Source organism: Sparus aurata, chromosome 16 (assembly GCF_900880675.1).
Source record: "Sparus aurata chromosome 16, fSpaAur1.1, whole genome shotgun sequence".
Classification (NCBI taxonomy): domain Eukaryota; kingdom Metazoa; phylum Chordata; class Actinopteri; order Spariformes; family Sparidae; genus Sparus; species Sparus aurata.
The window spans coordinates 29,558,827-29,573,940 of NC_044202.1; the positions used below are offsets into that span (position 1 = coordinate 29,558,827).

General features: G+C 40.3%; 1 protein-coding gene across 3 annotated transcripts in view; it reads left to right on the top strand.

The window, feature by feature from the left end:
• Positions 1-15,114, top strand: part of gphna (gephyrin a) — a 143,299-nt gene that overhangs the window by 78,922 nt on the left and 49,263 nt on the right. For all 3 annotated transcript variants that reach the window (XM_030391843.1, XM_030391844.1, XM_030391845.1), the window contains 3 exons: positions 9,613-9,750; positions 11,718-11,810; positions 12,779-12,834. In XM_030391843.1, the coding sequence (XP_030247703.1) occupies positions 9,613-9,750; positions 11,718-11,810; positions 12,779-12,834 (287 nt within the window). The remainder of the gene's footprint in view (positions 1-9,612; positions 9,751-11,717; positions 11,811-12,778; positions 12,835-15,114) is intronic.

Sequence of the window (15,114 nt, forward strand, 5' to 3'; positions counted from 1 at the left end):
CATCAATAAAATGCACCTGCTTTCGTTGTCCATAACATACGCCTGCCCATACCATAACCCCACCGCCACCATTGGCCACTCGATCCACAACGTTGACATCAGCAAACCGGTCACCTACACGATGCCACACACAGTGTCTGCAATCTGCCCTGAACAGTGAAAACTGGGATTCATCCGTGAAGATAACACCTCTCCAATGTGCCAGACGCCATTGAATGTGAGCATTTGTCCACTTAAGTCGGTTACGACAACGAACTGCAGTGGAGTCGAGACCCCGATGAGGGCGACAAGCATGCAGATGAGCCACCTAGAGACGGTTTCAGATAGTTTGTGCTGAAATTCTTTGGTTATGTAAACCGATTGTTGCATCAGCTGTCCGGATGGCTGGTGTCAGACGATCTTAGAGGTGAACATGCTGGATGTGGAGTTTCCTGGGCTGGTGTGGTTACACATGGTCTGCGGTTGTGACGCCAGTTGGATGTACTGCCAAATGCCACACCTTTGGAAGACGGCTTATGGTAGAGAAATGAACATTTAATTAAATGTTCGGGCAACAGCTCTGGTGGACATTCCTGCAGTCAGCTTGCCAATTGCATGCTCCCTCAAAACTTCATCTGTGGCACTGTGCTGTGTGATAAAACTGAACATTTTAGAGTGGCCTTTTATTGTGGCCAGCCTAAGGCACATCTGTACAATAATCATGCCGTCTAATCAGCAACTTGATATGCCACACCTGTGAGGTGAGATGGATTATCTCGGCAAAGGAGAAGTGCTCACTAACACAGATTTAGACAGATTTGTGAGCAATATTTGAAAGACATGGTTCTTTCATGTATATAGAAAATGTTTTAGATCTTTGAGTTCAGCTCACGAAAAATTGGAGCAAAAGCGAAAGTGTCGTGTTTATATTTTTGTTCAGTGTAAAACAAAGTGCAGAATGATACACTGCATCAAGGGGCTTCAAAGTTGAGAGAGCAGCATGCATGTTGATGACATCAGCATAATCTAGAACAGGTAAATAAAGTGGCCTGAACAAGTTGTTTTCTACATTTAAAAGTAAAACAAGCTCTGTTACGATAAAATAATGATAATTTACTCTTTAGTTCTTTAGTTGGTTCAGAAATATGAATTTTAAAAGACAGCTTATCATCTATCCAGATGCCCAGATATTTGTAATTGGAAACCCTGTCAATAGGCATCCCATTCAACGTGGAGATACTACTGTTTATAAGAGAAGAAGGTGACAATCTTGTGAACAACATGCATTTTGTCTTTTTGCGATTAAGTCGTAATTTGAGGTCAGTCAGAGCTTGCTCTATAATGTGAAAATCGGACTGTAGGTTTTTAATAGCTAGATCAACAGAGGGGGCGACTGAATAGATAATAGTGTCATCGGCATACAGATGAATTTTACTATTTGCAATTCAAATACTAAAATCATTAATATATAGATTAAATAAAAAAGAGCCTAAAATGGATCGAGGAACCCCTTTTGATATGGACAGTACACATTTGACTGATAACCATCAGCTAGCACGGCTTGAAATCTGTCTGATAGAGCCTTAAAAATAATGAGTGGTCCACTGTGTCAAATGCCCTAGAGAGGTCAACCAAAATAGCAGCACAGACTAGCTTATTATCTAAGGCCATGACAATATCGTTGACAACTTTAGTTGTTGCTGTCAAAGTCTGAAGATCTGTAGCCAGACTGATGAAGATTTAAAATGTTAAAAGTAGATAAAAACGTTTTCAATTGACTGTTAACAAGCTGCTCTGTTAGCCAAACAAGGCAGTTTAGAGATTGGGCAATGATTATTTAAGTCATCCACATGACCACATTTGTGCAATGAAGAAACAAGAGCAGTTTTCCCCACAGTTGGAGTAATTCCAGTTATTAAAGTTAAATTAAAAATATGCGTCAAAGCATCAGTTATAACAGGAGCAGCTAGTTATAAAAGATGTGGATCCAACTGATCAGAACAGGTTTTTAGGACTAATGCCACACAGAGCATCACAAAATGAGAGTAGCTGATAAACCAGAATTCTGAAAGATATTGCCCGCAGCAACAAAGTGCTTGTTAAAGGCATCACACAGTTCTTATTTGTCAGAAATTTTGGATGAGTCACTAGTTACTTGGTTAGGTAATATTGAATTGTGAAAATTAGATAGGGTTTTGACAGTCTTCCATTTTTTTTCCCCTAAACTGACATTTAGTGTTAAATATTCAAAACATTGAGGCCTAGATATATACTTGACAACAGAGACAGAGAGGCATTTTTTTCGCAAAAATTTAACTCCCGCCTCCTTTTGTGAAACCTTCCCTGTCAGTCCTGAAAACATTATAGCCATCAATTGCAATGTCTTCATCCTCAATAATATTAGACAACCAAGTTTCAGAGAAAACAAAGATATCAGCATTTGTTTGTTGAGCCCAAACCTTAACATAATCTAATTTTGATACTAAACTACCCACATTCATGTGAATAACCCCCAGCCCTTTTTGTTCAGTGAAATCCGCTTGACACCCCAGAGCTTCCGGGACAGGCTTACGACTTCAGACTAATTTTATTGTCATTTCTTCGCCAAGTAACTTGGAAAAAAAACGAAACACAGTGCGCATACCCGGTGCCAAGTTAAGATATGTAAATAAATATGTTACTTAAAAAAAGGCATATAATTATGTATAGCTATAAACAAATCAGTAGAAAACTAAACATTCAGAGTAAGACTAAAGACTAAAGTTTCAAGTCATAGCCCATAACTCAAGTGCAACAGCATTAAGTGCAACCTCATAAAGTGCCATAAAGGGAATGGACATTAAAACCATGCAGCAATCAAGGGTGCGGCATTGTTGAGCTGTTTAGCAGCCTGACAGCATCCGGGAAGAAGCTGTTTTTCATTCTGGTGGTTCTTGACCAGATGCTGCGCAGCCTCCTGCCTGAGGGGAGGGGGCAAAACAGTCCATGTGCGGGATGGGTAGGGCCTCGCATGATGCAGGTAGCTCTGTCAGTGCATCGGCTGATGTAGATGTTCGAGAGGGGTGGAAAGCTGCATCCGGTGGTCTTTTGTGCAGACTTTACCACCCAAACAAGGTGCCTTCTTCTCTGCCTTGGTGCAGCTGCAGTACCAGACTGTGGTGAGGGAGGTCAGTACACTCTCCACCACACATCTGTAGAAAGAGCTGAGGATGTTTTAGTTCAGTCCCACCCCCTTCAACTTCCTCAGAAAATACAGGCGCTAATGAGCCTGTTTGACAAGGCTCATAGTATTTTCAGGGTGAAGGTGTTGGAGAGATGCACACCAAGGTACTTAATGCTGGGGACCACCTCCACAGCTGTGCCATTGATGTGAAGAGGAGGAGGAGTGGCAGTGCTATTCTTCCAGAAGTCCACTATCATCTCTTTTGTTTTGTTGTTGTTGAGAGTGAGGTTGTTCTCCCTGCACCACAGTCCCAGTCCATCCACCTCCTGCCTGTATGCTGACTCATCTCCGTTGGTGATAAGCCCCACCACACCTGTATTGTCAGTGGAAATCACTATGAGGTTACTGTCACAGTGTGCTCTGCAGTCATGAGTGAGCATGGTGTAGGGCAGTGGTCTGAGGATGCAGCCCTGGGGGGAACCAGTGTTGAGGATGATGGTGGAGGATATGGTGTTGTTAATCCTTACAGACTGGGGTCTATTTGTCAGGAAGTCCAAAACCCAGTTGCAGAGTGACGGGACTATGATGGTGTTGAAGGCAGAGATAAAATCTAAGAACAGCAGCCTCACACAGGAGTTCTTCTTCTCCAGGTGTGTGATGTATGTGTGCATTACGGCAGCGATGGCATCAGCTGCGGAGCGGTTTGGCCTGTAAGCATACTGGTGGGAGTCACTTGTTATATTGATGGTCTTTTTAATGCTTGCCATAACCAGCCTCTCAAAACACTTCGTCACAATAGGGGTGAGAGCAATTGGACGATAGTCATTGAGACAAGACACTGCAGAGGCCTTTGGCACAGGGACAATGGTAGATGTCTTGAGGCATGTTGGAACGGTAGCCTGTGGCAGTGAGATGTTAAAAATGTCTGCCATGACTGATGAGAGCTGGTGTGCACAGTCCCTGAGGACCCTGTCTGGAACTCCATCAGGGCCTGCAGCTTTGCGGGGGTTTATTTTATGCAGCGTCTTCCTTACCTCAGCTGATGTTATACTAAGAGGGGAGTCGTCAGGTGAGATTTCGAACCTGGCGATGGTGCTGGTGTTAGATGCCTCGAAACAAGCATAAAACATGTTGAGAGCATCAATTATGCTTCTAATATTACTTCTTTATTGTTTATGATTTTTTAAGATTAACTATTTTTTTGTACTTTTCACTGGCTGTAATATAACATTCAGTGGTTTTATTTCATCAGTAGATATTTGTACTGTGTTGACTATCCAACAAAACTCTGAATATTTTCAAGACATTTAGCCATCTTAGATCAAAGATTAGATGCAGTAGGGCATTCCCACAATACATTAGGGAATGTGGCCACAATATTCTGGCTAGATTTAGTACAATTTGTGCTATCTGTAAGCTTAATTTTGAATTACCTTTATTGTGTTGCATTTATGTTCGAACTTAGAGTGAATTAGATTTTTTGATGATATAAATATATTGGCCCCAAAACTTTTTCCAGTTAAGTCTAAAACTAAGTCCCTCAAAATCATGATTCCATTACTTAATTATCCCCAGAGTTTGGGCATTTTTAGTTTAATAACTCATTATAAATGGTGGACACCAACCTAGCTGAGGAACTTCTAGGGATAACCCACATGGGAGGGTAAAGGCAACTCCCAGGGGACACTATGGGTACGGATTGCTGATCTCAATTGTAGGTATAAGAACCAAGAACACCCAGGAAGGGAGTAACACATTTTCTGGAATTAAAGTTATCCATTTCCATCATATAGATCTTGCAGGCTAAGGGTCTCATCAGGGCAAAATACCAGTTTAAGGGGTATTTCCTCATTTCATTGTCCTAGGCTAATGCAAATGTCTGTTGCCGCACATGAGCTTGTTCTTCGATAGCTGTTGCTGCCTGACTACCGTTAACGCTTGTTCCAGTTTAGGTTCAGTTTTGAAAAAAGAAGGAGAAGCTCACGTTCGACAGTCTACATCTCATCCAAGATGATATCATCTAGAACTGTAGTGCCAAAACTACTTGTCTAAATTAACAATTAACTGACTTATTGACTATACAAACACTCACATGTGGAGTCCTAAATCAAGGATGAAACAGCTGGTCTTCAGGTCAAAGGCATTTATTTCACACAACAGGATACATGCAGTGAGCTCTCCCGGGATGAACTGACTTCCCTGTCTGATTCTCCAGCTTATATACGATTCTGGTCTGGGGGTTTCCACGCCCCTGGATCCTCCTTCCTTTTGGCCTGATCGATACCCTCATCCACGATTAGCTTCCATTCTTGGATTATACCGGTGGAACATCCTATAAAAAAAGGCCTTAAAAAGATAGCCAGACACCCAACTGTCAGCCCCCTCCCTCCTCTGGGCCTTGGGTGTCATCTGGCAATAGTCATCTTTTATTTACTTCATACATAGCAATTATAATTTCCATATACAGTAATTGTGACTCCAGTGTACTTTTTGGGGATTCCTTCTCTCGTGCTTTATGCAATGCAGGCCTCTTGGGTACTTTCCTCATGCTTACAGAGAGCAGCTGAGCACTTCTGATAGGGTGCAGCTCAGATTTTAGACACTACAGTACACAGCAAACCAAACCATTAGAAGATGTAACTTGTGAATTTCGAGAACCCAATAAAAGACAGGCTCAGTAGGTATCAGACCGATAGAAAACCTTGAAGTCAACTCAGTACAGATATTAACTATCTGTACACACCACATCTAATAAAACCACTGAATGTGATATTAATGCCATTGAATAGTGTGAAAGATCATCTCATTAAAACATTTTTTTTTACAGTGGAGTAATATAATATCTTTGGATTATTTTTATATATGCATACAAGGAATATCAACACTTTAACATACTAAAGTTTCAAGGAAATAGAAATAAGCCTTCTTGGCAAAATCTACACTCAAAATTACCATAGAAGTGGGTTTATGGAGTTAGAACAGTCCCAATATTATTCACAAATAAATGCAGAGGGATTCGTATCTGTAAAACTAGATCGTATCTGTAAGACTGGATTCGTATTGGTAAAACTGGATTCGTATGTGTACCAGAGTAATTCGTATCTGTAAAACTGGATTCGTATATGTACCAGAGTAATTCGTATCTGTAAAACTGGATTTGTATCTGTACCTCTAATTTGCAATTTGTATATCATAATTTGCTCATCAACTTAGTATTTTTCAAATATATTTGTGAATTTCCACCTATTAGTGTGGATACATTTGAGAGTCTTCTACCGTGCTGTTTCACACAAAATCCCCAAATGCAAGGCGCAGGTGACTCGTAAAGTGTCACTTGACTCCTGTCTTGTAAAACACAATTCATAAATAAATGCAGAGTGATTTATCTGTAAATCTAATCCGTATCTGAGACAAAAGCATTTGTATCTGTAAATCTAATCCGTATCTGAGACAAAAGCATTTGTATCTGTAAATATGAATCTTATCTTTGCCATCTAACTTGTATATCATCACTTGCATATCAACTCAGTATTTTCCAGTGGAAATATATTTGTGAATCTTCATCTTTTGCTGTGGATCTTTTTGGGACTGTTTTTCCGCACCGTTTTCTGTCACACGATTTGTAACTCGTGTGTGTCTTCCAGTAGATGGCGCTAATGCAACATTGATAGATGCTGTTTTACTGAACAGAAGAAGAAGACCAAACAAGTGCTGTCACTAGTTGCAAGATTGATGAAGGGGGAGCAGCAGCATGGCTAGCTAACTAGCTGCTTCCCTGCTGCTATATTCATACTTTATTAATTATGAAAAGTCACTCAGAGCCATAATGTAACGTTAGCGTACACGAGCTGCGTGCTTGTATCAGAGTTGACACAAAACTCCAGATGTAACGTTAAGTAAGTTATGTCAAGCTAACCTCCTTACTTTAGTCATGTCTGTGTCACAAAACTTCCTTCAGATGAAAGGCATTTGTGGTGGCATTAGTGGTATCATAGTCTGCCAGCTGACCTGCTAGTGTTTCCTGAGGCTACGGGTCACAGGTCAGGTACTGTTGACGTAGAAACGTCCGGATATCGAAATTAAATAATTTCCCAGTCTGGGATCATTAAAGTAATTCTATCTATCTATCTATCTATATCGCAACTTTCAACACCTTGTGCGCGATCATTTGATGAATATGATGACCCGCCTTATCATACTCGGCCATGGTGCACACTGCAAATTCGACGTCTATGCCAATTCAATATCAGACATCCTAAAAACACAACAGGGCACAACAACAGTCAGAACATGTACACAAAGCATCAAATCGAAACACAACACAACAACAACAGTCTCATAAACACTTGAAAATTACTCCCATGAGCCTTTGCGCCATCAGCGGTCACCGTCTGCAAACGGTACTCTTCCGATCACTACAATATACATATAGCCTCAGGAAACGTTAGCAGGTCAGCTGGCAAACTATGATACCACTAATGCCACCACAAATGCCTTTCATCTGAAGGAAGTTTTGTGACACAGACATGACTAAAGTAAGGAGGTTAGCTTGTGATAACTTACTTAACGTTACATCTGGAGTTTTGTGTCAATTCTGATACAAGCACGCAGCTCTGCCCCCTCTACTCGTCGTGTACGCTAACGTTACATTATGGCTCTGAGTGACTTTTCATAATTAATAAAGTATGAATATAGCAGCATGGAAGCAGCTAGTTAGCTAGCCATGCTGCTAGTCCCCCTTCATCAATCTTGCAACTAGTGACAGCACTTGTTTGGTCTTCTTCTTCTGTTCAGTAAAACAGCGTCTATCAATGTTGCATTAGCACCATCTACTGGAAGACACACACGAGTTACGAATCGTGTGACACAAAACAGCGTGGAAAAACAGTTCCAAAAAGATCCACAGCAAAAGATGAAGATTCACAAATATATTTCCACTGGAAAATACTAAGTTGATATGCAAGTGATGATATACAAGTTAGATTGCACAGATAAGATTCATATTTACAGATACAAATGCTTTTGTCTCAGATACGGATTAGATTTACAGATACAAATGCTTTTGTCTCAGATACGGATTAGATTTACAGATAAATCACTCTGCATTTATTTATGAATTGTGTTTTACGAGACAGGAGTCAAGTGACACTTTACGAGTCACCTGCACCTTGCATTTGTGGATTTTGTGTAAAACAGCACGGTAGAAGACTCTCAAAAGTATCCACACTAATAGGTGGAAATTCACAAATATATTTCCAGTGAAAAATACTAAGTTGATGAGCAAATTATGATATACAAGTTGCAAATTAGAGGTACACATACAAATCCAGTTTTACAGATACAAATTACTCTGGTACACATACGAATCCAGTTTTACAGATACGAATTGCTCTGGTACACATACGAATCCAGTTTTACAGATACAAATCCAGTTTTACAGATACAATCCAGTTTTACAGATACGAATCCCTCTGCATTTATTTGTGAATAATATTGGGACTGTTCTAACTTCATATGGGTTTTTCAGCTCCAAAGCTATATTTAACAAGATCTGTGGCAGTCAATTTTTAATACAGGACCAAATTACCTCTGGGTATGACAGAACTACATTCATAGAACAAGGATTTGTTTGACGCGAAAGTGAAAGCTAGTGGAGATAAGAATTTTTCAAATGACAGATTCTTCATTCTGGTAAAATGACTTCCTGTTAATAATTTGATCACTGTAATCATTCATTTCAACCCAGTCAAGTGAAAAATGAGCGAGAGGGGGTGAGGTGAGGTTTAGAGTACCCATAGGAGTGAAACTGAAACTGAGATCTAGCTCAGAGGGCCAAAATTCATAACTTATAATGTAATTGGAGTACAACTATTGGATTTTGCATGGTGCCATTAAAGAGGTCTCAAACTGACTTTTTTCAAGAAATTCCCTGACATGAACTAGGAGGCTGTAGGTGAGTTGGCATGGAATGACCCTTCCGTGGATGAGTCGCAACATTAAAACCACTGACATACGAAGTGAATAACCTTGATAATCTGGTTACATTGCTTTGTTCTGCTGGAAAATGGGTTCCTGGCATTCATGTGGATGCCACTTGACACTCACTTATCGTGCTTGTGATCATGTCCACGCCTACCCCCAATGGGCTGCCACGAGTTGGATTTATTCTAGGACATCCCACGGATGCTCAATCAGATCAGGATCTAGTGTAGTTGGAGGCCACATTGAAGGGGTGTGGCACTGCCATCTGGGAGGGCTGTTGCCAATGAGGGAGTGACCTAGGTCTGCAACAATATTTGGCTAGGTGATGCGTGTCAAGAGGCATGAATGCTAGGGCCCAAGGTTTCTCAACAGAACAACATGATAAATAATGAGAGGATCAATGTTTTACACTCGAACTGTCAGTGGTCTTCATGATGTACCTGATTTCTTTGATTTTGTGTGTGTGTGTAATGTTTGCGTGCGTGTAGGCCACAGTGCAGTGGACATCAGTAAAGTGGCACGCCGCCATCGTATGTCTCCTTTCCCATTGACATCAATGGACAAAGCCTTCATCACTGTTCTAGAGATGACACCAATTCTTGGAATTGAAGTCATTAACTACAGAGGTGAGTCTTCAGAAGTATGTGTCCGTGTACTGTAGGTACAGTCGCAGTCAAAAGTTTACATGATTATGTGACGCGATTTGGAGCAAAAAAACTTTTAACTCACCATTTCTTTGTCACAAATGTGTTGTTGCAGTGACTGTCTCTGGGAACTTGTATTGAAAAAAAATCCCTGTGACGGTCAGCCATCCCGACCAAGACTTCAGTGAACTTTCCCCAAGAAAACAGCATCCTTCCCAACGAGAAATAGAGCCAGACACGGTCTGCTGTTTACTGATGCAAATTAAATAATTAGGCAATACAATGTCAAGCAAAAAACTTAACTTTGACATTTTCCACAATGCATGTTTAGTCAGGATCTCAGTCACAACATATTATACCTGCAACCATACTATTATAAACACTTGGCCAATACATGTTTAAATTAACAGGTGGAAACTGGGGAAAAATTGCAGAAAAAACATGCAGAACCTTCGCGCCATCAACAATGCTGAGTCTTTGTGTGAAAAAGCTTAAACAGACTTCAAATCTGAATTTATTATAGGTCCTCCCAAAATGTGATCAAATCTGCTGGCTCAAATATACATACAGTAACTTAAACAATCAATTTTGGTCATTAAATAAACGTTGTGTGAATCAAATCTTCTTTGTAGCATGGCCTCTTGATTTATTCTGAGTGATTCTGATAATACTATACTACAATGCGAAAGTCTTAACAGCTCATCATTGATCTGAAAGAGCCCATTATTTATTTAAACAAGTCAGGAAAGTCTCTTGGAGCCATTTCAAAGCAGTTACAGGTCCCAAGATCAACTGTACAAACAACTGTTTGTATATATAAAAAGCAATTCTGCAGTGAACAACAAAACTGCTGGAAGACAGGCGATAGTGTCCACAGTCGAGTGTGCATCAACATAAGCTCAGAGGCTGCTGTGCAGACGCAGAACCTTAAAGCTCAACTGAAGTTTGCTGCTGATCACATGGACAAAGAAAAAACCTTCTGGAGAAGAAGTCTGGGTTCAGCTGAAACAAAATTGAGTTGTTTGGTAACAATGAGCAGCAATATGTGAGGAGGTGAGAAGGGGAGACCTTTAACCCAAAGAACACCATACCTACTGTCAAGCATGATGGTGTTAGTATTTTGATGTGGGGCTGTCAGTGAATTTGATGCTCTAATGGAAGTAAATGTAATAATGAATTCTTCAGGAAGCCTTGTAATCATCAGCCAAAGGATTTGGTCTTGGGTGCAGTTGGGTGTTCCAGCAGGACAATGATGCCAAACACACATCAAAAGTGGTAATGGAATGTCTAAATCAGGCTAGAATAAAGGTTTTGGAATGGTCTGACTTGAACCCCATCAAGAACATGTGGCCTATGCTGAAGAAGCCAAAAAATGTGCTTGTACTTAACCGATTCTGTCAAGATGATTGGTTAAAAACTCAGCCAGAGGCCTGCCAGAAGCTTGTGGATGGCTATCAGAAGCACCTAATTGAGGTGAAAATGGCCAAGGGACATTTAACCAAATATTAGTATTAATGTGTGTATATTGAGCCAGCAGATTTTCAGAAGACCCGTAATAAATTCATTATTGAACCAAACTTCATGAACGTTTTTTGTGGCAAAATAGTATGTGTTACACTCATTCCATCATAGAAAAATGAGAGCTGTAGAAATCATTGGAACTCAGGACTGCCATGATATACATTCCGTGGACAAGTATATGTAAACTTTTGACTGCGACTGTATGTGTGTTTACTGTAAAATCTGTGTTTATTGTAAAAACGCCCTCTGTTTGATTTGTCTACTGCTATTTTAAGGGCACAGAAAAATATAACGTAACACAAGGGTTTTAAGACAGTTTGGCATGAAAAATGCACACACATTGTACCTAATGTGTAAAGTTTGTATGATCTGAGCATTTGTTGTTAAAGTGTGGTTTACACTAAACTGAATTGGACTAATTTCTTCAGATGGGTTGGGTCGAGTGCTTGCTCAGGACATCTATGCCAAAGACAACCTTCCTCCATTCCCCGCCTCCGTTAAAGATGGCTATGCTGTACGAGGTGAGTACACTAATGTCTATTATTACATAGAATATCTATTACATATAACATCAGGTAAACATTAATGTCTATTATTACATAGAATATCTGTTACATATAACATCAGGTAAACATTATGTAGGGTATACCAATGTTCAACAGGATCCATTAAATTTGACTCAACTGATGGCTGCATTCATCTATGCAAATAAATCTGTTTAGTTTTTGGAATTTAATTAACTGAACAGCAATTTCTTCAAACAGTATATTGTATATGAACTGTATTCCAAAGTTCACTAATTGGAGGACAGCAAAACATATAAGTGGACAACGAAAACAGCTTTCATTCAAGAATGGACTCTTTAATGTAATTTTTCCAACAGGCAGTTCAAAACTACTGTGTCTCATATGTTACAAAACCTTAGTGATTATTAAAAGAAGCAATGTGAAGTGCCACTAAGAGACGAAGCAGCAAACATCTTTACTCAAATCTGAACCTAAGTGCACAGAAATTACTACTATCACTAACTACATTATTAAAACATAATATTGTTCCAGCCACACATGTCTATGTGGCTAGCCCTTACACCATTCCATTTTTCCATAATTTTTCTTATGTTTTTTATTTTAAAATGCTGCCTTTATTTTAATTGAAATGAGTAAAGAACATTTATTTATGATTGTATTTATGATAAACTGCTTATTTTAAATCCTTTTAATCTCAATGTGAAAATTCACAAAATTGTTGAAATTTGTAATTGTACTTGTACTGTAGTTTCACAATTAGTAATTGACAGGACATTGATACAATTGTTTAGCTCTTTCAGTATACTGTATTATGGCACTGAATTGTTAGTCAAACATAATGATGGTTCAGACTTTGGCTTGAAGAAACTGGACCTCTTTTCTTTGCTGCCAGTCTGAAATAACAATAGTCATGGTCTAATTCACATAATAACTTGATCAACACCATTATCCTTGACCTGCAGCTGCTGATGGCCCAGGAGATCGCTTCATCATGGGGGAATCACAGGCTGGACAACAGGTCAGCTCTAATACATTAACACTACAGTAATCTCAGTGTGTTGAATAACACGACCTGTGTGTTTCAAATAATTAACCTGCATCATATGATAAATGCACTATAACACAGTCTAATAATAATACAAAACTAACCACATTTTGTCTTAAACATTGGGACAAAAAACAATGACTGGAGGATTAATTAGCCCTTATAAAACCTGATAAATAATGATTGAGTGGCCATGCGCCATTTTTCTAGCAGTTTTTTTTAGACGTGCATAGGTTAATATATTTTCAACAAAGCAAAGGAGGACACGTGATGAGACCAAGATGGCAGCATAGTGAGGAGGCTCCGTGCAATCACGCACCATTTCCCTAAAAACCCTTAATTTACTGGCTACGAATTTTTGCTAAAAACTCAGCGCCGATATGTCCAAATCAACTGCAGCCAAACTGTGTGATATTTTTACCCGAACACGCAAGACTAGCATGGCAACTGGCAAAGTAACTCCGCCAAGCCCACCGAGCGACCTGGAAGCTAATATAGCTGAAGTGTTAAAGCGAGCTGAAGTCGCTCCGGGCAGACATCGGAACAAAGTTGGACAATATTGACACCCGTTTGACTGGCATGCCAAACTCAATGGCGATGTTGGAGTGCAATGTGTCTGAGGTAAAGCGAGATGTTTCCTCTAATACAACACACATCGAAGAAGCTGAACGCCGCATACATGATGCAGAAAGTGCACTTAAAAAAACCGAAACGGCACTTGAGTCAGCCACCAAGCGAATCGCCTATCATGAGTCCAAGACAGACGATTTAGAGAACTGGGGCAGGAGGAAGACTTTACGTCTCATTGGTATACGAGAAGGGGCCGAGGGTCATCAGACACTCTTGGACTTAATTAACGACAAGTTGACACAATGGCTGGGGACGGACCCTGACAGATCATTCACATTGGAGCAGGGGCGGTTCTAGGGGGGGGGGGGGCAACAGGGGCCAGTGCCCCCGTAACTCTGAGTCTGGACCCCCCTGTGGCCCCCCTGACAGGGAGTCTGCATTAATAATACAATGACAGATTTCTTGCAATAATTTTGTTCTGAAGGGAAAGGCAGAAATAAAGTGTCTCAGCAGTTTACTAACCAATCAATATTGCTGAAATTGTAAACACTGCTTTGCCTGAATGAGGGATTTATCCTTTTTTCCGGGTTGTATGTGCCCCCTACCAAAAAGCCGGCCCCACCCTGGCCCCCCTATTAAAACTGGTCTAGAACCGCCACTGCATTGGTGCCTGTTCATCGGACGTTAGCGTCGGGGAAGCCCAACCAGAACAGAGCCATCCTCATCCGTTTTTTGAAGTTTCAGGAGAAGGAGTTTTTTTTACCGCGAATCAAGGCAGCGAGACATCACACACGATGGGGTGAAGATAACGTTCGCGCAGGCTCTCTCGCAGAAACAGTGCGGATCCGACGGGGGTTCAACCCGATAACGAAGCTGTTTGTTGATATCAACGCCTTCCGGGGATTTCAACACAACCCCTGCAAACTCAGAGTGCTGTACAACGGCAAGATTCGTCTTTTCTCAACGCCACAGGAAGCTGAAAAGTTCTACAAAAGTATCCGGCAGCTAAGCCACCACAGTGAACTGAACTCCAACAGAAGAAACAGCTGATTAGCCGTGGGCAACAGCTGTATTAGTCCAGCTATTTTGAAGTAAGCTTTTGCCGCTGTGAGTCAAGTTATGAATATATAGGTTTTTTATTTTATTTTGTATTTTTGCATTATTACTTAATACTGTAGACCAGTTCACCTATAGCGCCAAATCTATTAGGATTGGGTAGATTTTATTTACATATCTTGCAACTGATGATAATCAAACGTGAGGATTTTATTTTAATATGGCCAAGTTGCATAGTTTTATACTCTGAAAGGGATGTACATACATATATTGCAATGTAAAGTGCGTGGTAGATGGCAGTGATTGTTTTGTTAAAGTTTTTGGTCACGCTGACCAGTTTTTCCCCAAATACTGTGGATCAACGTTCCTCAAATTTCCGAACTAAAAGGGAGGGTATGCATTTCAGCAGTAGAAATGCTAGGTTTGAGGGTGTGACTGTTCTAAATGTTGTACTTGTATGTGTAGGAGTTTGTCGGTGTGTGTGTGTGTGTGTGTGTGTGTGTGTGTGTGTGTGTGTGTGGGTGGGTGGATATGTGTGGAAGGGAGAGGTTGTACTTGCACCACTTCTATTTATTTGTTTTTACAGCTTCTAAAATTTATATTAGGCTGAGATAGTATTTAATGGAT